Raw genomic sequence first — 26570 nt, forward strand, 5'->3', positions numbered from 1 at the left:
GCATGTATTATCATCATTATCCCTACTCATTGCTCTACGGTCAAGTAATGAAAACACCCCTATTTTACATTATTTTACTTGCTGCTAGACATTTTCCTCACCACTCACAGACCTACTGTTTATGTTATCCTGTGGCATTGTGGGCCACTAACAAATTCCTCTCCCTAGGAGACAAAATCTGTAATAAAAACCTTATTTTATTTTCAAAGTATGAAAACCTCTGCTACTGCGAAGGTTCTGATTCTTCCAAATTATTTAAGGTTTTGTTGTTTCTAACGGGAACAATAATAAACATGGGGAAAAAGACCTGTGTGAAATGATTTTTGACGCCAGCTACAACAGTGCCATGTGAACATCTGATTTCACTTTCAGGTGACATTGTAAACAAGAAGCAGGCAGCGTTATCTCCTGGAAATGTAAACAAACTTGTTTGATTTTCAATTGGCTGAACAAGAAGTAGGACTAAGTGGACTTCTTGGCTTTAAAGTTTTACATTATTTTATTTCTGAATGCAATTATTTTTTGTACATAATTCTACATTTGTAAGTTCAACATTCATGATAAAGAGATTGTATTACAGGACTTGTATTAGATTAATTGAAAAATACTATTTCTAGGGCTGTCAAGCGATTAAAATAATTAATCGCAATTAATTGAGCTATTAAACAATAATAGAATACTATGTATTTAAATATTTGTGGATGTTTTCTACCTTTTCAAATATCTTCATTTCAATTACAACACAGAATACAAAGTGTACATCACTCACTTTATATTTATTTTTGATTAACAATAGTTGCACTGTAAAAAAACAAAAGAAATAGTATTTTCCAATTCACCTAATATAAGTACTGTAGTGAAATTTACAAGTGTAGAATTATGTACAAAGAAATAACTGCATTCAAAAATAAAACAATGTAAAACTTAAGAGCCTACAGGTCCACTCAGTCCTACTTCAGCCAACCACTTAGACAAACAAGTTTGGTTACAATTTGCAGGAGATAATGCTGCCCGCTTGTTTACAATGTCACCTGAAAGTGAGAACAGGCATTCACATAGCACTGTTGTAGCCAGCGTTGCAAGATATTTAAATGCCAGATGCGCTAAACATTCATATGTTCCCTCGTGCTTCAACCACCATTCCAGAGGACATATGTCCATGCTGATGACTGGTTCTGCTCGATAACGATCCAAAGCAGCGTGGACCAGCACATGTTCATTTTCATCATCTCAGTCAGATGCCACCAGCAGAATGTTCATTTCCTTTTTTGGTTGTTTGGGTTCAGTAGTTTCCACATCGGAGTGTTGCTCTTTTAAGACTTCTGAAAGCATGCTCCATACCTTGTGCCTCTCAGATTTTGGAAGGCACTTCAGATTCTTAAACCTTGGGTCAAGTGCTGTAGCTATTTTTAGAAATCTCACATTGGTACCTTCTTTACATTTTGTCAAATTTGCTGTGAAAGTGTTCTTAAAATGAACATGTGCTGGGTCATCATCCGAGACTACTACAACATGAAATATATGGCAGAATGTCGGTAAAACAGAACAGGAGACATACAGTTCTCCCCCAAGGAGTTCACTCAGAAATTTAATGACGCATTATTTTAACAAGCATCATCAGCATGGAAGCTGTCATTCAAACAGTTTGATTTTTAGTGTGGCTACAATAAGCAATGTAGCCTTGTCCTTCCCTCCTCCCCCACCCCACCTGGGCTACCTTGTCCGTTATCTCATTTTTTTTTAATTAATAAAGAAAGAATGCATGGTTCTTCTTCGAGTGATTATTCATGTGCATTCCAACCAGGTGTGTGTGCGCCGTGTGCATGCCAGCCGGAAGATTTTCCCTTAGCAGCATCCGTAGGGTCGGCCATGGCGCCCCCTGGAGTGGCGCCTCCATGGCACCCTATATAGGGGCCTGCTGACCCTCCACCCCCTCAGTTTCTTCTTACTGCCGGTGATGGCTAGCTGGAACTTTGCTCGCTCTTGCAGCAAGCCTAGCACTGTTTCATCTAAGTGTATATAGTTATTTCCTTTCTCATAGTTTAGAGTTAGTGTTAGTTGTAGATAGTTAATAGTTATTGTGGGGCTTCCCCCCTATGTACTCGTCGCCCCACTGAGGCATGCCCGGGATCCCAGGGTTTAAACTCTGCACGGACTGCGGGAAGTTTATGTCGAAGAGTGACCCGTACTCGTCCTGCTTGATGTGCTTCGGGGAGAGCCACCAAAGAGACCGGTGCAGTAACTGCAGGGGATTCCATCCCAGGACTCTTAAGGACAGAGAGCAGAGAATCAGAATGCTCCTGATGGAGGTGGCTTTATGGCCACATTCAGACCCTGAGCCTGCCAATCTGGCACCAAGCACCTTATCCTCTGTGCGCAGCACTTCAGCACTGCTAACAATACAGGAGGCCCAGTCTAAGCCCTCTAAGTCCCAGCACCGGAGAGAATCAGGACATAGAAAATCGGCCTCCGTGCAGCACCAATCACCATCTCCAGTGCCCGCAAAAAGGAAGAGGCCAGTGAGGGACCAATCACCCCACCAGGACCTTAAAAGGCCGGCCAAGCCAAGGAACAAGCCAAGCCACAACTGCATCCTCCCAAGGGCCCATTGACTCCCGTCTCAGTGGCCGTGCAGTGGAGTCCGGACCGGTCTAGATCCCCAGACCTCAGCAAGGATTTGCGTCTCCCATCGACGCCAGAGGTGATCGAGGCAGCCTCTGACTTAAGCCTCCTGGTGCCGGCCTCCCCGCGCTGGTGAAAGAGCCGCCAGACACGACCCGACCCCTGATGCAATCAAGGGGCAAGCTGGCCATGATGTCACCCCTGTCCCCACCCCGCGCCACACTGGCTCAGAGAGAGCGCTCCCCAGCCTCGTGGCACCGCTCCCTGGTGACAGTGGGTACTGCTCTCCCTCAGTCCTCCTATTTGGAGACCTCGGGCTCGGAGGCGGAATCCTGCCGCTTCAGTAGATCGAGGAGCAGGAGGTCGGCTTCTCAGGCAAGCCAACAACCTTACCCGGTGCAGTGGCAGCAACAGTGGCAACCGCCCTCCCCGTGGCCGTTCTGGACTCCCTGGGATTACCATCAGTCCCTGGGACAGGCACACATCCCGCGCTCCAGGTCTGTGTCGGTCTCCTCGACGTCGGTGGCTCCGGCGCAAATGCCTCCACCACCAGCACCACTGTCCGACAGGAGTGTGCCGCAACAGAACCCGGCACCGCCTAGTCAGACACCGGCACTGACGGGGACCATGTTTCTGATGCTGCAGGCACCACCCAGCATGCCTCGTTGTTCGGCGTCGTTCCCGGTACCGGCTGCGGTGCCGCATCCTACATCCATACTGGCCACGCAACAGAACCCTGCAGAGTCTGAGGGTACAGAGGAATGTCCTTTGCAGGTGATCTCCTCCTCTTCTTTACCGGATGAGGCGGTTGCGGGAACTTCAGTGGCACCGGCCCTATAGGACAACCGGGTGCTTCAGCAGCTACTTAAGTGTGCCACTCAGAGCCTGGCGATCCTAGCAGAGGAGATCGAGGTGGATGTAGATCCAGTAGTGGACATCCTGGCCCCCTCGGGCCCATCTAGGTTTGCCCTACCATTGATCAAAACGATAGCTGATATGTCCCGCACCTTGTGGCAGATGCCAGCTTCATTGGCCCCTATGGCCAAAAAGACAGAGAGGCGCTACTTTGTACCCTCCAAGGGCCATGAACACCTATATACCCACCCTCCCCCGGACTCTCTGGCTGTGGATGCGGCCAACCAAAGGGAGCGTCAGGGGTTCCAAGGGTCTACACCGAAGAACAGGGAGGCCAAGAAATTGGACCTCTTTGGTAGAAAGGTGTACTCAATGGGGGGTCTGCAACTATGTATAGCCAACCAACAGGCTATAGTGAGCCGGTATGGCCAAAATACATGCTTGGCCTAGTCCAAGTTCGCTGAACTCCTACTCCAGGAATTGCGAACAGAATTTTCCGCTCTGGGAGAGGAGGGGAAGCTAATTTCCAGGGCATCCCTCCAAGCAGCCCTGGATGCAGCCTCCCACACGCTGGCAACCAGGCTGGTCGTGCGGTGGGGAGCCTGGCTTCAGGTATCAGGCCTTCCACATGAGGTCCAACAGACCCTCTAGGACCTCCCCTTTGAGGGGCCCATGCTCTTCTCCATGAAGATGAACAAGAGGCTTCATAGCCTAAAAGACTCAAGGGCTACCTTATGCTCGCTAGGCCTGCACACCTCAGCCACCCAACGCAGGCAATTCAGGCCACAGCCATTTCCGCAGCCATACCAGCCCCAGAACCCCCTAGAGCCCTTGTGTAGGCAAAGCAGAAATGGCAGAAGAAGGCAACAACAGCCCTCTGGCCAGTCGTCCGGTCAGTAGCGGCCACCGTCGGGCCCTAGACCCCAAATTTGATGGTGTGGTCGAGGACAACCTACCAGTCAGGAATCTGGATCCTACCAACCCTACCTTTTCTTCACGTCTGTCCCCCTTCTGTCATGCCTGGTCCCAAATCACATCGGACAGTTGGGTGCTCTGCACGGTAGAGAGGTGATATTCTGTCCAATTCTCCTCCCACCAGCCCACCTCCCCGCCCCTCTCTCAGGGACCCCTCTCACGAGCAACCCCTCTCACGAGCAACCCCTCTCACGAGCAACTTCTAATTCAGGAAGTGCAATCCCTCCTCGTAGTAGGGGCAGTAGAGGAAGTTCCTCAGGAACTTAGGGGTAAAGGTTTTTACTCCTGGTATTTCCTAATACCGACGGCGAAAGGGGGCCTCAGACCCATTCTGGACTTGCGGCATCTGAACAAGTTTGTAAAGAAGCTCAAGTTCTGTATGGTCTCTGTGTCCTCCATCATCCCCTCCATGGATCCAGGAGACTGGTACGCCGCCCTCAACTTGAAGGATTCGTACTTCCATATCGCAATAATCCCTCAGCACAGACATTATCTCAGTTTCTTAGTGGGCAACGAAACTGTCCTGCCTTTTGGCCTGTCAGCGACCCCAAGGGTCTTCACAAAGTCCATGGCAGTTGTAGCAGCTTTCCTGCGCAAGCACGGAATTCAGGTGTTTCCCTACCTGGACAATTAGCTCATCAAGGGTCGCTCCAAGGCACAGGTGGAGGCTCAGGTGGTCTTTATCAGACAGACCTTCCTCGAGCTCGGTCTCCTGTTGAACGAGGCCAAGTCTACCCTGTCTCCTGTCCAACGGATACAGTTCATAAGGGCAGTTCTGGACTCGACACAGCCCAGAGCATACCTACTGGAGGCCAGGTTTCAGTCCATGTCCGACATCATCCTTGGACTCCACCGTTTCCTGACCACCACAGCGAGGAACTGCCTCAAGTTTCTGGGACATATGGTTGCGTGCACCTACGTGGTGAGCCACGCCAGGCTCTGGCTGCGCCCTCTTCAGTTCTGGTTAGCGACTGTGTAGCAACTAACCAAGGACGTGCTGGACTCGGTGGTGATGCTTCTCCAAGCGGTGCTGGATTCCCTCCAGTGGTGGCTCGACCCGCGGGTGGTCTGTGCGGGAGTACCCTTCATCATCCCTCAGCCATCCCTTTCCTTGGTGACAGACGCGTCTGATCTGGGGTGGGGGGCACATCTCAGGACCCAAGGCCTTTGGTCCCCAGAGGACCTCTCCCTATACATCAACATCAGGGAGCTACAGGCTGTTCACCTTGCCTGCCTCACTTTCAAATCTCGTTTGGCAGGCAGGTGTGTTGCAGTCCTCACGGACAATATCTCGGCGATGTTCTATATCTACAAATGGAGGTGCACGCTCCTCTCCCCTGTGCCAGGAAGACCTCGCATTATGGGACTTTTGCATACAGAATGCAATTCACCTAATGGCATCCTACCTCCTGGAGGTGCAGAATGGCTTGGCGGACGCCCTCAGCCGCTCATTCCATGGTCTTGGGTGGTCCCTTCACCGAGACGTGGCATGCTCAATCTTCCGTCTCTCGGGTTATCCCCAGATAGACCTGTTTGCCTCGAGGGACAACAGAAAGTGTCGACAGTTCTGCTCCCTCATGGGGCGCAGTCCAGGGACTCTAATGGATGCCTTCCTCTAGGCGGCCTGCTTTACGCCTTCCCTCTGATCCCCATGGTCCACAGGGTACTCCTCAAGATACGCGGGGATCACGCTCGCGTCATACTGGTAGTGCCGGCGTGGCCACGCCAGCAGTGGTACATGTCGCTGCTGCACATGTCCATACAGGCACCCCTCACATTGACCCTGCTCCCAGACCTGATCAAGCAGGCTCGGGACCACCTCTGCCACCCGAACCTGGAGTCGTTCCACCTCACAGCCTGGATGCTCCATGGCTAAACCCGGTGGAAATGCAATGCTCACAGCAGGTCAGAGAAGTCCTCCTTGGTAGCAGAAGACCCTCCACCAGGGCCACATACATGGCCAAGTGGAAACGTTTTTCCATCTGGGCTGAACAGCAGGGACATGCTCCATTGCTGGCCCCGATCCCTCTCATCCTTGATTACCGACTCCAGTTGAGACAGCGGGGACTTTCTCTCTCTCTTCGGTTCGGGTCCACTTGGCGGCCATCTCTGCGTGCCACCCAGGAGCTGAAGGTGGTTCAGTCTTCACAAACCCATTGATTTGTCGCTTCCTCAAAGGCCTGGATAGGCTGTTCCCGCATACTCGACAACCAGTCCCGGCTTGGGACCTTAATTTGGTCCTCTCTGCCCTCATGGGGCCCCCCTTCGAACCACTGGCTATGTGCTCTTTGCTATATCTCTCCTATAAGGTTGCATTCCTTGTGGCTATCATACCCTTGGCCAGGAAGGTATCTAAGCTCAGAGCCCTGACGTCCGAGCCTCCATACACTGTCTTCCACAAAGACAAAGTCCAACTCAGGACACACCCGGCATTCCTTCCTACGGTGGTCTCCCAATTCCACATGGGGCAGGACATTTTTCTCCATGTTCTACCCTAAGCCACATTCCTCCAACGCAGAGCATAGGCTGCATTCCCTGGACGTTCGCAGGGCCCTAGCATTCTATATTGAACGAACTAAACCATTCAGGAAATCAACCGAACTCTTTGTAGCTGTGGCCGACAGGATGAAGGGGCTCCCTGTCTCTTCACAGCGTATCTCCTCATGGATCACGGCTTGCATCCATGAATGCTACAATCAGGCCAAGGTGTCTGCCCCGCCAATCACAGCCCACTCCACAAGGGCACAGGCCTCCTCGCTGCGTTCCTGGCTCAGGTCCCGACAGAGGAGATTTGCAGGGCTGCCACGTGGTCCTCAGTCCACACATTCACATCGCACTATGCCATTACGCACCAGGCCAGAAACGATGTAGCCTTTGGCAGGGCGGTGCTCTAATCTGCAGTGAACTCCGACCCCACCACCTAAACTCAGGCTTGTGAGTCACCTGCTTGGAATGCACATGAACAATCACTTGAAGAAGAAAAAATGGTTACTCACCTTTTTGTAACTGTTGTTCTTTGAGATGTGTTGTTCATGTCCATTCCAATACCCACCCTCCTGCCCCTCTGTCGGAGTGCCGGCAAGAAGGAACTGAGGGGGTGGAGGGTCGGCCCTACGGACGCTCCTAAGGGGAAATCTGGCTGGCGTGCACACACTTGCTAGTGAAGGGAAGGGGGATGGAGAAGAAAAGGGGAGAGGGGAATTGTGGGGTGCGGGGGGAAGCAGGAGCCCAGCATGCGGTGCCCCGTCGGCAGCAGCTGGGGCTCTCCCATTAAGCAGGCCCTCAAACCCTCACCCTGACAAGCCCTAAACCTGGACCCCCCTCATCCCATAATTTTCAGACCAATTTTCTAATTTATCAAGTTTATTTTAAATTTTAATCTGTCCTCCAAATTGAAGGAAATTTAAGGGGCAAGGCTTGATAGGCAGTACTTTTTTCTAGAGGTCTTCAAGCTTTAAGGTGTCAGAGTTCTGGGGTAGGGGGCATGGCTCAAGCAGCTCACAGGCAGGTTTCCAGGCTGAGGTCAATACCAGAGGTCAGAACTTGTGTTGGGTTCTGGAGTAAAGGTCAGAATCCAAGTCCGAGACAAAGTCGATCTTGGGAGATCAGAAGCAGAGTCAATCATGGCAGCCCAGTAAGAATCTGTAGTGTTGCCTTGGCACGTCCTGGTATGCTCTGTGGGCTTATATAGAGTCAAGGGGACAATCAGGATCCACCTAAGTGGCTGCCAATCGGGTCTCTCATGCAGCACTTACCTTAGTGTATGTCTGCTGCAGTTTGCAGGGAGAAGGGGGCAGGCAGGTTACAGCTGCTGCCAAGTGGCCTGGAGGCTCTGCCCACACAGGTTTGAGTCCTGTCGATCCTCACATCATACACACAGCCTTCTAGAGGCAACCCCCATATGCTGGGCTGGGTTTATCTGCGTAGGCTGTCTGGAAGGCCACTATGAATTCAGGCATATGGAACTGGGACACCTGTTCCCAGGAGCGCACCTCAGGGCTATAATGTTCCCAATCAATGAGAGAAATCAAATCACATTTGATTTTAGATACAGGTTGAACAATTTGTGACAAGGCTGGTCCATATGGTGGTGTACTGAAAACCAGACCTTTTATCCAGCTGCAAATGTTGGACCTTTCTGGTGCTGGTGGCCAGCATATTGCTTGTAGTCCCTCTTGGCATTTTCAGGATGTGCCTGAAGCTTCTCCTGGACTTTGTGGATCTGCTGTACCCAGTTTGTGGAGACCGGTATGGAACCCAAAGGTTGCATTAAATGGACTCTGCCCAGTGAAAACATAGTGGGGTTATTATCGGTTAATTCTGCATGCGGCAGGAAAGCCAACCAGTCATTCTGCTGATAATTTATAAAGCACTGTAGATACTGTTGTAAGCCCTGATTCATTTTCTTGAACTGGCCATCTGTCTGTGGGTGATAGGCAGAATATGTATAGGCACAGCCCACAAGCAACTGCAGGGTTTTGTGCCAGAACTGAAACACATATTGCAGACCTCGGTCAGCTGTGACCTGTGCAGGAAGTCCATGGAGATGGACAATGTGTGTCACCAAGAATTGAGCTGACTCTTCCATGGTGGGCAGGTGTGCAATAGGGAGAAAGTGGCTATTTTGATTAACTGGTTGACCACAGTGAAGATGACAATGTATCAGTCAGACTTGGGGAGCTCCACTGTAAAATCCGAGGTGATGGTCTCCCATGGTCTAGCCAGAGTTTCTGCAGATATTAAAATGCCGAGGGCTCTCACGCATGACCTCCTGATGCAAGCACATACCTTACAAGAATCTACATAGGAGTTCACCATTGCTTATATCCAGGACCACCAGAAGGAGCAGGCAATCAGGCAAAGGGTCTTGTGGTGGACGAAGTGGCCTGCTATCCGGGAGTCACAGCTGAATCTCAAAACCTCTAGTTGGGGACATCCTGGCAGAACATATAGGTGACCCTTGACATAGAATAAGCCATCCTGTTTCTGATGTTGCTCCTTGCTTTTGACCTCAAGTTCCTTGGGTGGGAGCTTCTCCCCCCTGCTGTGCAGATCAGAAACGTGAGGTCTTGGGAAGTGGTGGCATCCAGGAAATTGTAGGGCTTGAGAATGCATAGTGGCTCTATGCAGTAGGGGTCGTGGCTGGTGAGGTACTTCCCTTTTTGGGACTGGGCATTGATGGCTTTGTTCTTGACCCTAGAGTGGTAGGTAATGTTGAAGTTAAAACATGTGAACAACAGGGCTCAGCAGAACTGTCTTTGGTTTAGCACCTTAGCCTTGCAAAAGTATTCTAGTTTTTTATGATCTGTGTACACCTGTATAGGGTACCTGGCCTCTTCTAGGTAGTAGTGCCACTCTTCAAAGCCAGACTTGATCACTAGACATTTTTTTTCCTAGGGTTTCGTGATATTCTGTTGGAGTAAGCTTCCGTGAGGAGCTGACACAAGGGAGGAGATTCTGTTAGGAGCCATGTCTTTGGGTAGTATGATCCTGATGGCAGCACTGGAGGCATCAGTCTCAGTGACAATGGGCCTCATTGGGTTGGGGGGTGTCAAGAATGACACACTGGTGAAGGTCCTCTTGAGCTGGTTGAACACCTGTTGTGCTGCCAGGGACCATATGAAAATGTTCTTGCATTGAAGTGCTGTCAACAGGGTTATTTGTCCCAAAAATCCAGGAAAGAAACATCTATAAAAGTTAGTGAACCCCAGGAAGTGTTACAGCTTCTTGATGTTTCAAAGGGCCACCTAGGTCTGAACAGCATCCACTTTTCTGGGATCCATTTGGAGGCCCTTGGGCAACAAGATGTAGCCCAAGAACTCCATGGAATGTTGATCACAGTTGCACTTTTCAAGTTTTGCATATAACCTATGTTGGCAGAGCCAATCCAGGATTGATCAGACGTGCTAGGTATGTTGCCTTGGACTCAGGAGAAAAGAAGTATGTTGTCACGGTAAACTATGACGTACTGGTCTAGGATGTCATGGACTACATTGTTCACAAAATGCTGAAAAGTGACAGCGGCATTTGTGAGACTGAATGGCATTAACAAGTATTCATAATGGCCACAGCAGGTTCAAACAAGTGTTTTCTATTTATCCCCTGCTCTGATCCTTGCCAGGTTGTAAACTCGCAGGTCAAGCTTAGTGAGTACCTCGGTTGATTGCACGTGGCCCAACAATTCTGGGATGAGAGGAAGGGGGTACCGATTTCTGACAGTTACTTGGTTGAGAGCCTGATAGTCCATGCATAGGCACAGGTTCCCATCTTTCTTTTTGACAAAAAGAAGGGACTTGGCAGCGGAGGTTGATAGCCAGAGTAACCCTTTGGCAAGATTCTCCTGGAGATAGAGCCATGGGGCTGCCAGTTCCAACATTGCATAGATGTGGCTGAAGGGTATCTTGGCCCCAGGCTGTAGCTTAATCAGACAGTTATAGTCTCAGTATGCTGGTAGGACGTCCACTTTTTTTTGTTTTTCTAAAGACATCCAGGTATTTGTGGTACTTAGTGGGAAGAACAGGGGTTGATTTTAGTGGTGGTCTCACCTGACCCATGGCCAGGGTCAGAGGATTTCCAAGCAGTAATCCAGTCTTTGGCTGGGCTCCATCAGGTGGTATGTGCAGGCAGATGTGCTGAAAGAATTCGGAGTGGAAACTGATTTTCCATTCCCACCACAAGATGTGCGTGTCATGTGTTGCCAACCATGAGATGCCAACAATTATGGGAAAGTGCGGTAAAGAGATCACTCCAAATCTTAGGATTTCTCAGTGATTCTAGATAACAGTTTCCAAAGGCATGGTCTCCTAGGTCACCAGGTCTGAGGACAGGAACTAGCCATTTTATGGTCTCCATGAGGTCAGGAGTTACCTTTGGCTGCGCAGGCATGTCCAAGGTTTGTGTAGTGTCAGCATCCATGAAGTTGTTTGCTGCCCTGGAGTCCATGAGTGCACGTTGTGGGAGAACTCATCAAGGTTCACCTGGGATATAGAGGAGGACCTGAACTTGGAGGTGTAATGAGAGCTTGCCGTGCCTTGGGCAAGCTTTTGTAAGGGGATGGATGTCTCGGGACCCACAACAGGCAGCCGGCAAGTGCGTGGCTAGGTTTCCCTCAGTAGAAAAACAAACTGTGGTGAGAATGGGATTCTCTTTCCTTGGGAGTCACCTGGTGGTGGGCTGCATTGAGTTGCATGAGCCCTGGGACCAACCCAGGGATTGTTACTGAGGAGACTTGGCTGGGATGTGGTACTGACCCATTCCTTTCTCTATGTCACTGGCGTAGTCTTTTATCAATCCATATGGTGTGATCAAAAAAGGGCATCCAAATGGGTTGGGATTTTCATGCGAGGTAGTTAATCTTTAATTGCCTCACGCAAACCCCACTGAAACTGGTGGAGCTGTGCCTCCTCATTCCACTCCATGTCAGAGACACGTCTGAAGTGGATGGTGTAGGAGGCAATCAATTCCTCCCCCTATTGTAGTTTTCGCGGGGCTGCCACAGCTAAAACAGTGCAGTAGGGATCATCCAGAATGACAGTAAACACCTGAAAGAAAGTATCCCAGTTCAGCATCTTTTGGTTTGACTAAGTTGCTAGAACTAGTTTCTTACTGTTATATTTTTCCTTATCCAGGGAAATTATCGCTTCATGAAACTTTTACTTGCTCGTAGAGCAAACTGGATGCAAAAGGATTTAGAAGAAATGACTCCTTTACATTTAACTACCCGCCACAAGAGTCCCAAGTGCTTAGCTTTGTTACTAAAATACATGGCACCAGGTGAAGTGGATACACAGGACAGAAACAAGGTAAGATACTGCTTTCGTGACAATTCTTGTGGCAGTTTTAATGCAATTCCAATTCATAAAACAGATAAATATGAAAGAAACACATCTGTTATTTCTGTTACCTTGGCCGATATGTTTTCTATATATGAAACCTTTGTTTTTCTTCAAGAGCTTGCTCAAGTCAATTACATTCTAGGTGTGCGCGCACCCACGTGCATGGTCGTTGGTGATTTTTGTCTTTGCTGTATCCATAGGGCCGGCTGTGGCGCCCACTTGAGTGCCACGCTCATGCACTGGTATATCAGGCACTGCCGGCCCTGTGGCCTCTCAGTTCCTTCTTACCACCCTTGGTGGTTAGTCAGAGCGCCTTTCCTTGCATAGCAAGAGCTAGCGGTTTCATCTCTTCTGACTTGGAGCCTTAGGGCCTTGTAAATAGTTGTTTATAGTAATTAGTATTAAGTAGTTGTAAAGTGTAGTTAGGAGTTAGAAGTTAGAGTCCCAGCGGGGACTTTGCACCAGGTGGGGCATGCCCCGGTTGGGGTTTAAGCCCTGCGTGAACTTTAACAGGCCTATGCCTGTAAGTGACCCCCACAGCAGCTGCCTCAAGTGCTTGAGGGAATAACATGTGAAGGACAGGGTCGTATTTGTAAAACTTTTCGACCCAGGACTCAGAAAGAGCATGATATTTGTTTGCGGGCTCTCCTCATGGAGGCTGCCCTTCGTCCAGCTTCCAAACCATCCCACCAAATTTCGCCTAGTACCTCAGCCTTGGTGCACAGCGCACCTTCGGCATCGGGCTCTGCCCGGCACTGCTCCCATCACTGCTGCCCAGAAAGAAAACAAAGAAGCATGGCTCCCCAGCACCAGGCAAGAAAGGCCATGGGGCATCGGGCAAAGGATCCGGTTCAGGCTGCCTTGCCACTCTGGAGCCACGAGGATGTGCCTCCCCCGTCAGAGCCCTTAGCCCTTAAAGAATCCACCACCAACTCCCGGGAGCGGTAGGGGGCCCAAACTTCTGATGGTATTGACACCTTCTCAAGCTCCCCTGGTGCTGAGAGAACAGAAGCCTCCCCCTGCACTGCGCATGCCAGAAGTGGCAAAGGCTCCCTACGAGGGCCAGACATCTGCTAAGACCCCTCAGGGGGCAGTGGAGCACTGCTGATCCCCTGAGACATGGCGGTGCTCTCCATCTCCACACTGCCAGATCTCCGGCATCGCAGCCCAGATCCTCTGGGGCTCGTCCTTGGTCACTGGCACCATGATCGTGGTCCCCACCAGCTCAACACAGATTGCCTTGGGGTGGGAGTGGTGCCGGTCTCTGTTCCACCTGCACCATTTGCCCTCCCACCAGTTGCCTTCTCGGCGCAGATCTCAGTCACCACCCCGTGGGAGCACTCCCCGTTGTGATTCTGATACCCCCACCACCGGTCCCCTTGATACCAGCATTGATCCTCCCACTCCAAACACCGATCTCCGGTGACGACTGTCAGCAGGCAGATACAGGCATTGACAGCCCTGCCAGGTTCACCGTAAGAGGATTCCTACGGCATGGAAGGGCAGTTCAGTCCTTTGCCAAGACCCCACTGGCGCGAATGGGCACCTGAGGCCACCTCGACATCTACGGCGCCGCCTTGGCAGCATGGCCAGTGACATTATTGGAGCACCTGGGGCATGCCAGTAATGATGATGGCCTCTTTGCACTGCTCATCTGCCGCTGCCTCAGAGCAACAGCTGGCGGAACCAGGCTCAGTGCATCAGACCCACTCTGAGGTTGGGGTAGAGGAGACAGTGCCCACCCCAAAACCCCTTTCCCCTACAGGGGATGATGGCCCGGAGCCTCCCCCACCGGTACAGTCATCTTCCTCATCCCAAGACAATGTGGTCGTGGGACCATTGAGGGCCAGCCCACCAAATGATTTTAAGGAACATCAGGCCCTGTTTTGACAGGTGGCTGAGAACTTGGGCCTAGAGGTGGAGGAGATGGCCAAGCAGGTGGACACTTTGTTCAATGTCCTCTCAGCTTCTATCCCAGCATGTTTTGCACTACCAGTGCATGACGGGGTCCTGAAAAATGCCAAGGCCCTCTAGCAAACCCAGTGGTCCATCCCTCCAACCTCTAAAATGGCTGAAAAGAAGTACTTTGTCTTGGCCAAAGAGTTCGAGTACCTTTATGCCCACCCACCTCCGGGCTCGCTTGTTGTCTCTGCAGCCAATGAAAGGGACAAGTAGGGGCACACTAGTTCAACTCCCAAAAATAAAGAGGCCAAAAGACTGGACCTTTTTGGGAGAAAAGTTTATTCAACAGCCAGCCTGCAGTTCCAGGTGGTGAACCATCAGGCCCTCTTGGGCAGGTATAATTTTAACATATGGGACTCCCTCCGTAAGTTGAAGATGTTCCTTCCTCAGAGTCTGGCTCAGGAATTTAGTACCCTGGTGGAGGAGGGCACCACAGTGGCAATGTGCTCTCTCCAGATGGCGTGGGATGTGGGCGAACTCAGTGGCTAGGATGGTCACGTCGGTTGTAGTCATGAGGCACAGCTCCTGGCTTCAGACCGCCGGCCTGTCCCAAGAGATGCAGACTTTTATCCAGGACCTCCCATTCGCTGGGATTGGTCTCTGTTTGGAGCAGACTGATGCAAGGCATGGATTAAAGCAGGGGTCCCCAAGCCCCGGGCCGTGGACCGGTACCGGTCCATGGCCTGTTAGGAACCGGGCCGCGAACCGAGCGCACAGCAGGACATGAGCAGTGAGTGCACAGCAGGACATGAGCGGTGAGTGAGCTAGCAAAGCTTCATCTGTGTTTAGAGCTGCTCCCCGTCGCTCGCATTACTGCCTGAGCTCCGCCTTCTGTCAGATGTTAGATTCTCATAGGAGCGCGAACCCTACTGTAAACTGCGCATGCAATGGAGGGAGTTTTGCACTCCTTATGAGAATCTAATGCCTGATGATCTGAGGTGGAGCTGAGGCCATGATGCTAGCTCTGGGGAGCGGCTGCAAAAACAGATTACATTAGCAGAGGTTTCACTGCACAGAGACCATAATAAATCAATCGCTTGCAGACTAATATCAGAACCCTATTAGTGAGTGGGAAGTGACAATTAAGCTGCATCTGGTGGCAGGCTTTATAGTGGCAAGTGAGTTGATGTACTTCAATTGTACAGCTGCATCTGGTGGCAGGCTTTATAGTGGCAAGTGAGTTGATGTACTTCAATTGTACAGCTGCATCTGGTGGCAGGCTTTAAGTCAGAATCCGACACTTATATTAGTTCGCACGTGGCCCGCCCATTATTTTATTTACCACTTCCGTCCGTGCCTCTTTCCCGCACAGTTTTGGTAAGCCCACAAGCTAACCCTGGCCAAAATGAGTAAAAAACAAACGTCACTGCAAAGCTTCTTTGAAAAGGGGGAAAGACCCAATGATGAGACAGCAGAAGACTCTAAGACGGCCAACAAAAAGAAAGCTGCATTTAAAAGAAAATACCAAGAGTCCTACTTAAATTACGGGTTCATTGCAACAGGTGACTCACATTCTCCACGCCCGCTTTGTATAATATGTGGCGACCGGCTATCCAACGAAGCCATGAAACCTTCAAAACTGCCTCGTCACATGGAGACCAAGCACCCTGCATTAAAAGACAAGCCTTTGGAGTTTTTCAAAAGAAAAAAACGTGAACACGAAGAACAGAAGCAATTACTGAAGGCCACCACTTCATCAAATGTGTCTGCACTGAAAGCATCATTCTTAGTGGCTAACCGCATTGCTAAAGCTAAGAAGCCCTTTACTATTGGTGAAGAGTTGATCCTGCCTGCTGCTAATGACATTTGTCGTGAACTTTTAGGAGAGGCTGTAGTTCAAAAGGTGGCACGTGTTCCTCTTTCGGCTAGCACCATAACTAGACGAATTGATGAAATAGCAGAGGATATTGAGGCACAATTGTTAGAGAGGGTGAATGAGTCACCGTGGTATGCAATCCAGGTTGACGAGTCTACCGATGTTGACAACAAGGCAACAATGCTTGTTTTTGTGTGATATATTTTTCAGGAGGATGTGCATGAGGATATGTTATGTGCACTTTTGTTGCCAACCAACACCACAGCTGCAGAACTATTCAAGTCTTTGAATGATTACATGTCAGGAAAACTGAATTGGTCATTTTGTGTCTCTATATGCACGGACGGAGCAGCTGCCATGACTGGACGGCTTTCTGGTTTCACTACTCGGGTCAAGGAGGTCGCTTCTGAATGTGAGTCTACGCACTGTGTCATCCATAGAGAAATGCTAGCTAGCTGAAAAATGTCATCTGAACTTAACAAAGTTTTGCAGGATGTGATTAAAATTATCAACCACATTAAAGTACATGCCCTTAACTCACGTCTGTTCGCGCAGCTCTGTGAGGAGATGGATGCAGAGCACACACGTCTTCTCTTATACACAGAAGTGAGATAGCTTTCTAAAGGTAGATCACTGGCCAGAGTTTTTGAGTTACGAGAGCCGCTCAGAGATTTCTTTTAGAAAAACAGTCACCACGGGCAGCACATTTCAGTGACACAGAATGGGTCATAAAACTTGCTTACTTGTGTGACATATTCAACCTGCTCAACGAACTCAATCTGTCGCTTCAGGGGAGAACGACAATTGTGTTCAAGTCGGCAGATAAAGTGGCTGCATTCAAAGCCAAACTAGAATTATGGGGGCGACGAGTGAACATTGGGATTTTTGACATGTTTCAAACATTAGCAGAGATTTTGAAAGAGACTGAGCCAGGGCCTTCTTTTCCCCAGCTGGTGCATGATCACCTATCTCAGCTTTCAAAAGAGTTTGAGCATTACTTCCCAACCACAAAAGACCCCCGAACTGGGAAGGAATGGATCCGCGACCCATTTGTGAATAAGCCAGGTGAATCGACTTTATCCGTGCTAGAAGAGGATCAACTGCTTGAGATCACAAATGACGGTGGCCTTAAAAGTATGTTTGAGACGACTTCAAATCTCCATACGTTCTGGATTAACGTCAAGGCGGAATATCCTGAGATTTCCACAAAAGCACTGAAAAGCTTACTTCCATTTTCAACATCCTATCTTTGTGAAGCAGGGTTTTCTGCAGTGACAGCAACCAAAACGAGATTACGGAGTAGACTGGACATAAGCAACACACTTTGGGTGTCACTGTCTCCCATCACCCCCAGATGGGACCGTCTAGTTGCAGGAAAACAAGCTCAGGGCTCCCACTAATTCTGCATTATGGTCAGTTGTATAATTATTTCATTATATATTACAATAATAGAAATAAAAGTACAAAAATAAATGTAATGCGCTTGAATCGTCCCAAAACCATCCCACAGGTCCGCGGAAATTTTTTTTTCTACGAAACCAGTCCCTGGTGCCAAAAAGGTTGGGGACCGCTGGATTAAAGGACACTTGGGTCACCCTTCACATACGCTGCAGTCTGTAGAGAAACAGTTCCGGCTGCCCCCGCTGCCAAGGTGTTGGCAGCCTCATCAAGGGCCTGCAAGGAGAAGGGATAGAGATAAGAGCTTTAGTCGTCGCCGCCCTTCCTCCTCCCGCTCACCTGCGCAGCCTGGCCCAGTGAAGCATCCTGGGAGCCAGAAACGCTCATTTTGAAGGTGTGCTTGAGAGCAGTGCCCCAATCAATTCCCCAGATCCACCTTGTTCTTTCCTTGACTGTCTTCATCCCTACCATTCAGCCTGGTCACAGGCCAACACAGACCGCTGGGTCCTGTACATAGTATCTTGGGGCTATAACCTGCAATTTTCGGCCGCTCGTACCTGCTAACCCCCTCTTCCCCATCCCTCTTCAAGCAACTCCTCGTCCAAGAGGTCAAGAACTTCCTGCTCCTGGAGGCAGTGGAGGAGGTCCCTCAGGACATGAAAGGAAAAGGGTTCTATTCCCGTACTTCCTAATCCCAAAAGCAAAAGTGGGCCTTGGACCCATTCTGGACCCACGTAGCTTCAACAAGTCTTTCAAAAAGTTGAAGTTTCACATGGTCTCCCTGGCCTCCATCATCCCCTCCCTGGATCCAGGAGACTGGTATACTGCCCTTGACTTGAAGGACACTTATTTCCATATTCCAAGGTCACAGACTTTTCCTCCGTTTCATAGTGGGTGGACGCCATTTTCAATTCATGGAGCTGCCCTTTGGCCCCTCATCAGCCCCAAGGGTGTTCACAAAATGTATGGCGCCAGTGGCGGCTTACCTGAGACATCGAGGGGTTCAGGTCTTCCCATATATCGACAACTGGCTCATCAAGGGCCAGTCTCGGGAGCAAGTGCAGAGGACCCTCAATCTGGTGCGTTCCACCTGCTGCAACCTGGGCCTGTTAATAAATGAGAAAAAACAACACTTTTAACGCCTGTGCAGCAAGTAGAGTTCATTGGAGCGGTTCTCGACTCCAGGTGAGGCAAAGTCTTCCTTCCAGAAGTGCATTTTCAGGCCATGTTGGACCTGATCTCCCAGGTAAAGAACCACCTGCTCACCTTGGATCGCACCTGCCTGTGGCTGTTGGGCCACATAGCCGTGTGTATGTACGTGGTCAGCCATATTTGACTCCATCTCTGTCCTCTGCAAGCGTGGCTGGCATTGGTCTACGTCCCCAACAGGCATGACCTAGACTGGGTAGTTAGGGTGCCAGATCACATCAGGTCATCCCTGGATTGGTGGTTGAAGCCCGGATCGGTGTTGGAGGGAGTACTCTTCACGACCCTGTCCCCGTTGCTGACCCGGGTCTCTGATGCTTTGGACCTGGGCTGGGGAGCCCACCTGGGTGAGTTGAGCACTCAGGGTCACTGGTTGTGAGACAATCTGGCTCTCCACATCAACATCAGGGAGCTCAGTGTGGTTTGCCTGGCCTCCCAGGCTTTCTTGCCCCACCTGAATGGCACGGTAGTTCAGGTCCTGATGGACAATACTGGTGTGATGTACAGTATTACATCAACAAGTATGGTGGTGCCAGGACTTTGGCCCTTTGCGAAGAAGCTCCCTGCCTGTGGGATTTTTGTATGTGGCATGCCATTCATCTGATAGCTGTGCACCTGCCTGGAACCAGGAACATCTTGGCGGATCACCTCAGGAGGACTTTCTCATTTCACCACGAGTGGTCGCTCCATCTGGAGGCGGTCAGCATAGTCTTCCAGAGATGGGGGACTCCCCAGGTGGACCTGTTCATGTCCAGGCAGAACAGAAAATGCGACATGTTCTGTTCAATGCGACATGTTCTGTCAGATGCCTTTCTCATCCCTTGGTCAGGGCGCTGAAGTATGCCTTCCCACCAGTGCCATTGATTCACAGGGTCCTTGTGAAGATCAAGCAAGACAGGGCGAAAATTATCCTAATAGTCCCCGCATGGCCTTGCCAGCACTGGTTCAGCATGTTGCTCAGCCTTTCGGTAGCCACCCCACTGCAGCTGCCCCTCTGATCAGATCTGCTGTCCAAGAACCACTGCAGCCTTTTGCACCTGAACTTGGTGGTGCTGCACTTGATGGCTTGGCTACTGCAATCAAGGTCCACCTGGCCGTTTAACTTAAAAAACTTACCTTTGAATATTTGAGGAAATTAACGGTCATTTCCACCCACTCCCATTATTCTTAAAAACGGAATGTTTCTCCATTAGCAGAAACTTTAACTCTGCCCTGTAGTGACACCATGAAGGGGGGGGGAATAAAAATGGGTATCTTTAACAATCAATGTATGTTAATCAGGGTCCACAAACATCAAAACTGTTATGTTGTTTGGTTAATGTTAATCCTAATAACACCCCTGAATAAGCATTTTTCATTTATGGAGATGGGAAAGCTGAATCTTGAGAGGTGTTGGTGTGATAATTGAGGCTACAAATGTACCTTAATTGTGAGCTCAACTGTAAAAAGTACATGAAATTTCATCAGATGTCACAATAACCTGTAATAACAAATGTTGATAGGAAAAGATGTGAAAGGAAGAAAGAGACTTAATTAGTCCAAAATAAAAGGTCTACTGATATAACTCAAGGGCTGTTTTAAGATCATACTTGGTAAACAAGAGAACAGAACAGAAATCAGTAAACCAAAATTGATGTGTTGGAAACTAGGCCTAATTGGTGGACAAAATAATGAGGGGATGGGTTATTCCACCCCCCCCTTTCCATTTGTGGGTTCTTAAAGAAAGAGACTTTGAGGAGAAAAATTGGCTACTGGATCAGGCTTCACCGTCATAGTTGCCACCTCCTCCATGTCCTCGGACCCAAGGCCTTCATCCTGACCCTGAGAGTTGTCCTGACTAGACTGGACTATAGAGAGATACTCAGATGACATTGCCACCTCTACTGGCTCAAGCTAAATCCCAAACACCACCTGGGATGAAATGGGATTGGAATTTAACAACAGCTCCAGCCCATCTCAGCTAATTTCTCTTTTCCCCAAAAACACAGTTGTTACCATCTTTTATACCATCTAAGGGATTGTCGAACGAAAGTTGTTGTTTTTTTCTTCTAAAAACTCTTCAGCAAAAGGGAACACGGGATGTTGTTAAAATGAAAGCCTTATTTAATACTTTATATTTCAAATGTTTTAACTATTTTCCCTTCCTTTCTTTGCTTAATAAAAGGTTAAAAGGGTTTTTAGTGATGTATTTGCCACGGTACAAAGCAGGCTGAGAGCTCTGTATTTCAAACCCCAGTTGTTTAACACTGTTTGATATTGGACAGTGACTGAGTTATGATAACACCTTTTGCCTATTTATTCCATCTAAATTAATACAGTTGTGGGTTGATTTGCTCAAGGTCACACAGCAAGTCAAGTGGCAGAGCTCTGTTTACTTGCACCATTGTCTTAGTATGGATTTATATATAAGGATGTTATGTGGCTGCTATAGATTCCAGTAATCTATCTTAAATTGTAAATATTAAGAGTGTTTGTGGGTAGAGCTCTTCCTAAACACAGAACCTGCATGCAGTGGGGAGTAAAGACCTGTGTTCGGAGGGCATGAATAAAGACAGTCCCTGGGTAGGATCAAGAGGAGTAAAAATACATCCTCTGTGTTTGTCAGGAGAGAGTAAACAAAACAAAACTTGTTTGCATGAGGGTAAGTGAACAAAACTTGTTACCTGTTTGAGTCATTGACAACTTTAAAGCAAACGATTGTCGGAGAAAAACTCAGTTCTCGCTTTTTGTTTGGATGCAGCAAAATCAAATACTTTATTATTTCTCCAGTAATTACAATGGAGGGAGAGAGTGCCATAGGACACAGGGTCACCCCAGTCCCGGACAGTTCTCTCAACTGGTAAACAATTACAGCAAGCTTTATACCTTTGTTACAGACAATTTCTAGCAATAATACAGACGATAAAAAGCAACAAATACATTTTGTTTATACATAAGCTTTTCTGCTATCTTATTTGTCTCACTACTAAGAAAAGCAAGCCTGCATATTTGCAAGGTCGTAATAACTTTTCACACAGTTCACTCTGTCTCACATTATCTTGCTTCTACAAATCTCACGTCATTAGGGTCACAGCTAGCCTAACTCATGCTAACTGACTAACATGCATTAAAATCCCCTTCAAATCCTTATTAATTCTTTCCCTGCTTCCACACGATCTTGAATGTTTATGGATCAGTGCTCTAACAGGTAAAGCACAAATAGGGTACTAAATTCTACAGACCACCAAATCACATTGGAGAACAGGATTACCAGCCCCTTAAGCAACTATCTATAATTTGCAGGGTAAAAGGCTGTGTTATCATGCAGGACTTTAATCTGAGTGACTTGCTGGATGTCTCATGCTGCCAGTACTAAAACATTGTTGGAATTTCTAAAAATTATAAATGACAGTTTCCTAACTCAAAAAGTGTTGCATCTGGCACAGGAGAATTCTGTACAATACCTCCTCTTCACAGATTAAGAGAAATTGATCACAGAACTAAAAATTAATGGTAGTTTAGGTACAAGTGATCCTGAATTGATTACATTTATTGTGGGCAAACAGATAAAAGTCCAAACTAATAATATATGTAGTTGGTGTTTTTAAAGGGCCAATTTCACAAAGCTGAATGGGAATATTGAGTAGGAATAGGAAAGTTATATTACCTCTATTTGGCATTGGTGCAATTAAGATCCGAATACTGTGATAGTTTTTGGTGTCAACAATTGAAGAAGGATGTTGATAAATTGGAGTGTGTTTAGAGAAGAGCCACGAAAATGATTAAAGGATGGAAAACATATGTTATATTGAAAGACACTAGGAACTCAATCTGTTTAGTATAAGAAAGAGAAGATTAAGGCTGACTTGACCATAGTCTATAAGTACATACTGTGGCAAAGTTCCTCCTCTCCTCTAGTAGGTCCTGCGCTTATTGGCGGATTTCCTCCCCTCAGTGGTCTTCCCCTTGGATGAAACCCACAGTCTGGATCACCTCCTCCTATGTCTGATTAGGAGTAGCGAGGCTTGGGGGGAACCCGGGCCCGCCCTCTACTCCGGGTTCCAGCCCAGGGCCCTGTGAATTGCAGCAGTCTCTATAGTGCTACTTGTAACCACTGCTTGACCGCTACAGCTCCCTGGGCTACTTCCCCATAGCCTCCTTCAAACACCTTTCTTATCCTCACCATAGGATCCTCCTGGTGTCTGATACTGCTTGATTGTATGGTGTTTCCTCAATCCTCCAGTAGTATACCCTCTCAGTTCTTAGTTCCTTGTGTCTCTGGTTCCCAGCTCCTCATACGCCCTTCCTTCCTCTGGCTCCTCCTCCTTGACTGGAGTGAGCTCCCCTTTTTATACCAGGTGCCCTGATTAGCCTGCCCTGATTGGCTGCAGGTGCTCCAATCAGTGTAGCTCTCTCCGGTGCCTTCTAGAAAGTTCTTAATTGGCCCCAGGTGCCTTAATTACCCTGGAGCAACTGCCATTTTGGTTCCCATGGTACTAGGGATTTGCTTAGCCTGGGGCTAACATACCTGTTCCTGAGTACTTTCCTGTAGCCATCCGGCCTTGCTCCATCACAATACATGGGAAACAGAAATTTGATAATACAGAGCTCTTCAGTCTAGCAGAAAAAGTTTTATAACAAGATCCATTGGCTGGAAGTTGAAACTAGACAAATTCAGGCTAGAAATGAGGTCCAATTTTTTATCTGTGTGGGTAGTTAACCATTGAAACAATTTACCAAGGTTTATGGTGGATTCTCCATCATTGGAAAAGTTTAAATCAAGATTGGACGTTTTTCTAAAAGATGTGCTGGAATTAATTCAATAAACAGGAATTAATTCAAGGAAGTGTTATGCTGGAAGTCAGATTATATGATCACAGTGGTCCCCTCTGACTTTATAATGTATGACTATGGGCTTGTCTTCACTACCGGAGTAAGTCGACATAAGTTATGCTACTCCAGCTACGTGAATGAGTACCGGGGTCAGCCAGACAGTGCTCGGCCATCGATTTAGCAGGTCTTCACTAGACCCACTAAATCGACCCCTGTTGCATCGATTGCAGGAGCATTGACCTCCCCATAGTGAAGACCAGCCCTATGAAAACCCTTTTGTATGTGTGTAGGTATAGGAAGTAAACACAGTCCCTGTGTTTGGAAAGAGGGAGGGAACAAAACCCTTATGTGTGTGGGAGAAAGGAGAAAACACAGTCCTATGATGAGAGAGAGGGGGATTTTGGGATTATCTCAGGCCCAGCAAAGAAAAACACACTATACAGTTAACCTGTGCACATATGTTAATGCTGAATATTTACTAACATTTCTGGAGTCCCAGTTAAGTTTGTGTTACACTGCCATGGAGAGTAAACAAGTTGTGTGTAGCATGTTTCCTTGTTTGTTGTAAGGAGAAGGAAGCTCCTAGTGAAGTGAAATCTGTCTATCTCAGTGGAAATGTGCTAGGTGGACATTATGCATAATTAAGAGGTGTCCTATATCTTTAAATGTCCTTGTTTTTTAATGGCTTGTGAGTTTTTGAAATCAAATAGATGAAATCACATCATATGAAAACTCTTGTCCAATGTCCAGAACTTCATACTGAAACTAAGGGGCTGCCTACACAGCAACTAGACACCCGCAGCTGGCCCGTGCCAGCTAACTTGGACTCGCAGGGCTCAGGCTGTGGGGTTGTTTCATTGCTGTGTAGAAATCTGGGCTCAGGCTGGAGACTGAGCTCTGGGACCCTCCCACCTTGCAGGGCTCTACACCTGGGGATCCATCCCAAGCCCAGAGTGTTACATAGCAATGAATCCGTGACTTCCAGAGACCTCTGTGACTTCAGCTTGTGGCAGCTGGGAGATGCAGGGTCCCCCCGCCGCCTGTGGTGGCTCTGAGCAGTGGGAGTACTCTGCAGCTCCTGGCTGCTTCAAGCAGTGGGGGAACTCCACAGTTCCAAACCCCCACGGGTAGCAGGGGACCCCGGAGCTCTAAGCTGCAGCCCCTGAGATACTGTGGGCAGTGTGGGGACTCTGCAGCTCCCCATTTTGTCACAGATGTTTTTAGTAAAAGTCATGGACAGGTCACAGGCTTCTGTGAATTTTTCTTTATTGCCTGTGATCTGTCTGAGACTTTTACTAAAAATATCCGTGACAAAATCTTAGCCTTAATTATAGGTCTGAGATATATTAATGTTCATGTTGCGACAGCAGTGTAAATAGTGTAAATCTCAACACTTTAAAAAATATAACCAGATAAGAGATCATTAAGAAAGGTTACTTAGAACTTATAAAAAGATATCTTCATAGATTCTTGGAAGATCCAAGAATCTATGAAGATATCTTTTTATAAATTCCAAGTATTTTTTTCACAAAACTAATTTTGAAACTGTATCCATTTAATTTCATTTTTAAAATTTGTGAATGTTGTGTTCTAGCAAACTGCTCTGCACTGGAGTGCCTACTACAATAACCCAGAGCATGTGAAACTTCTTATAAAACACGATTCTAATATTGGAATCCCTGATATTGAAGGCAAAATCCCACTTCATTGGGCAGCTAACCACAAGGATCCCAGTGCAGTTCTAACAGTCAAATGTATTCTGGTAAGAAAGTTTATTATAATAATTCCTTTCTGTCTATTTTCTTGTACTCTAATATACATATTTTCAATTTCATAAATTTTGATGGCTCACTCCACTTATCCTTGTAATGCTAAACTCTTCGGTGTCCAATAACTGTTTCATAAGAAATAGAATATACCTCACAGTGCACCTAGGCAGCTGTGTTATGCTGAAGATTGAAAGGAATTCCTTCTGAACTGCAAAGGACAGTAAATTTGTGGCCTAATGTATGATATGATTATTTACATAGCTGTAAATGTTTTGGGGGCTGTAAAATCTACCCTTTTAAAAAAGCATATTTTTTTCTCAATGACCTCTTGTGCAGTGAATTTCATTTGGAGACTACCTTATATGTTACATATGTTTCTTTTCATTGGTTCCAGATTGACTGCCGCTTAATTTCATTGCATGAATCCAGTTTTTTACATTATGGGTCAGAGTACAAGGATATGCCTAATCAATTTTCAGCGCGCCCTGGATCAGTTTATTCAGAATTATATAGTCCCCTCTAGAAATCTTCCTTTGTGGATTAAATAATCCTTTGCTGACATGTATGTTTTCCTTCTCTGGAGCCTCTCTCTCTCTCTCTCTCTCTCTCTCTCTCTCGTTAGAAACTATAATGACTGCACAAAGTCATACAGAATTGTTAGGGCCGAATTCTGTCCTGACTTTCACTCTGTGGAACCCCAATAACTTCAGTGACATGAAACAAGGGTATGAAATGCAGGATTGCATTTTTCCCTTCATATCACAGCAGTCTCTGTTATTTTCTACCTCTTTAAGATGTTTTTGCACTAGGCAGACATCCATTGAGCTATCTAAATGGCTGTTTATCCTCAGAAGACCTTGCAAGTTGAGAACTCATCTGCACATATGGAAATTCAACCCAATTTGCTAAAGCATATTCATAACCATACATTTAGCCATTTTAAATTTTAGACTATTAAATAGTAATTTTCTGACATATATAATTAATAGTAATAGTAATAATAATAATGTTTACAAAATTGAATTGGGCATGTTTTTGTTCCAAATATGGCATTTGGGTTTTGAAGATGTTTGTAATATAGTTAGTACTTTGGGGTTTATTTACAGTACAAGATAACTTTAAAATAATCATTTTATAAACATCTCCAAGTCCAGTGCTGTAGACAGATAGTTGCAGAACAATAGGCAGTGGTTAAAATAATCAGATTTAGAGTTTTATGTTTTCAAATGTTAGAGTTGTTTAAAACCGAGATTATCAAACTTTTTCATAGTATGAACTATCTCACAAAGAGCCTGATCCTGCACCCACTGAAGTTAGTGG

The 26570-nt window shown here is 47.4% G+C and overlaps 1 protein-coding gene across 7 annotated transcripts in view; it reads left to right on the top strand.

The window, feature by feature from the left end:
* The window catches only part of INVS (inversin), a 241438-nt gene that overhangs the window by 91553 nt on the left and 123315 nt on the right, over positions 1-26570 (top strand). For all 7 annotated transcript variants that reach the window (XM_039525062.1, XM_039525067.1, XM_039525060.1 and 4 more), the window contains 2 exons: positions 12081-12254; positions 25076-25243. In XM_039525062.1, the coding sequence (XP_039380996.1) occupies positions 12081-12254; positions 25076-25243 (342 nt within the window). The remainder of the gene's footprint in view (positions 1-12080; positions 12255-25075; positions 25244-26570) is intronic.

The sequence above is a fragment of the Mauremys reevesii genome, linkage group 2 (genome assembly GCF_016161935.1).
Source record: "Mauremys reevesii isolate NIE-2019 linkage group 2, ASM1616193v1, whole genome shotgun sequence".
Classification (NCBI taxonomy): Eukaryota; Metazoa; Chordata; order Testudines; family Geoemydidae; genus Mauremys; species Mauremys reevesii.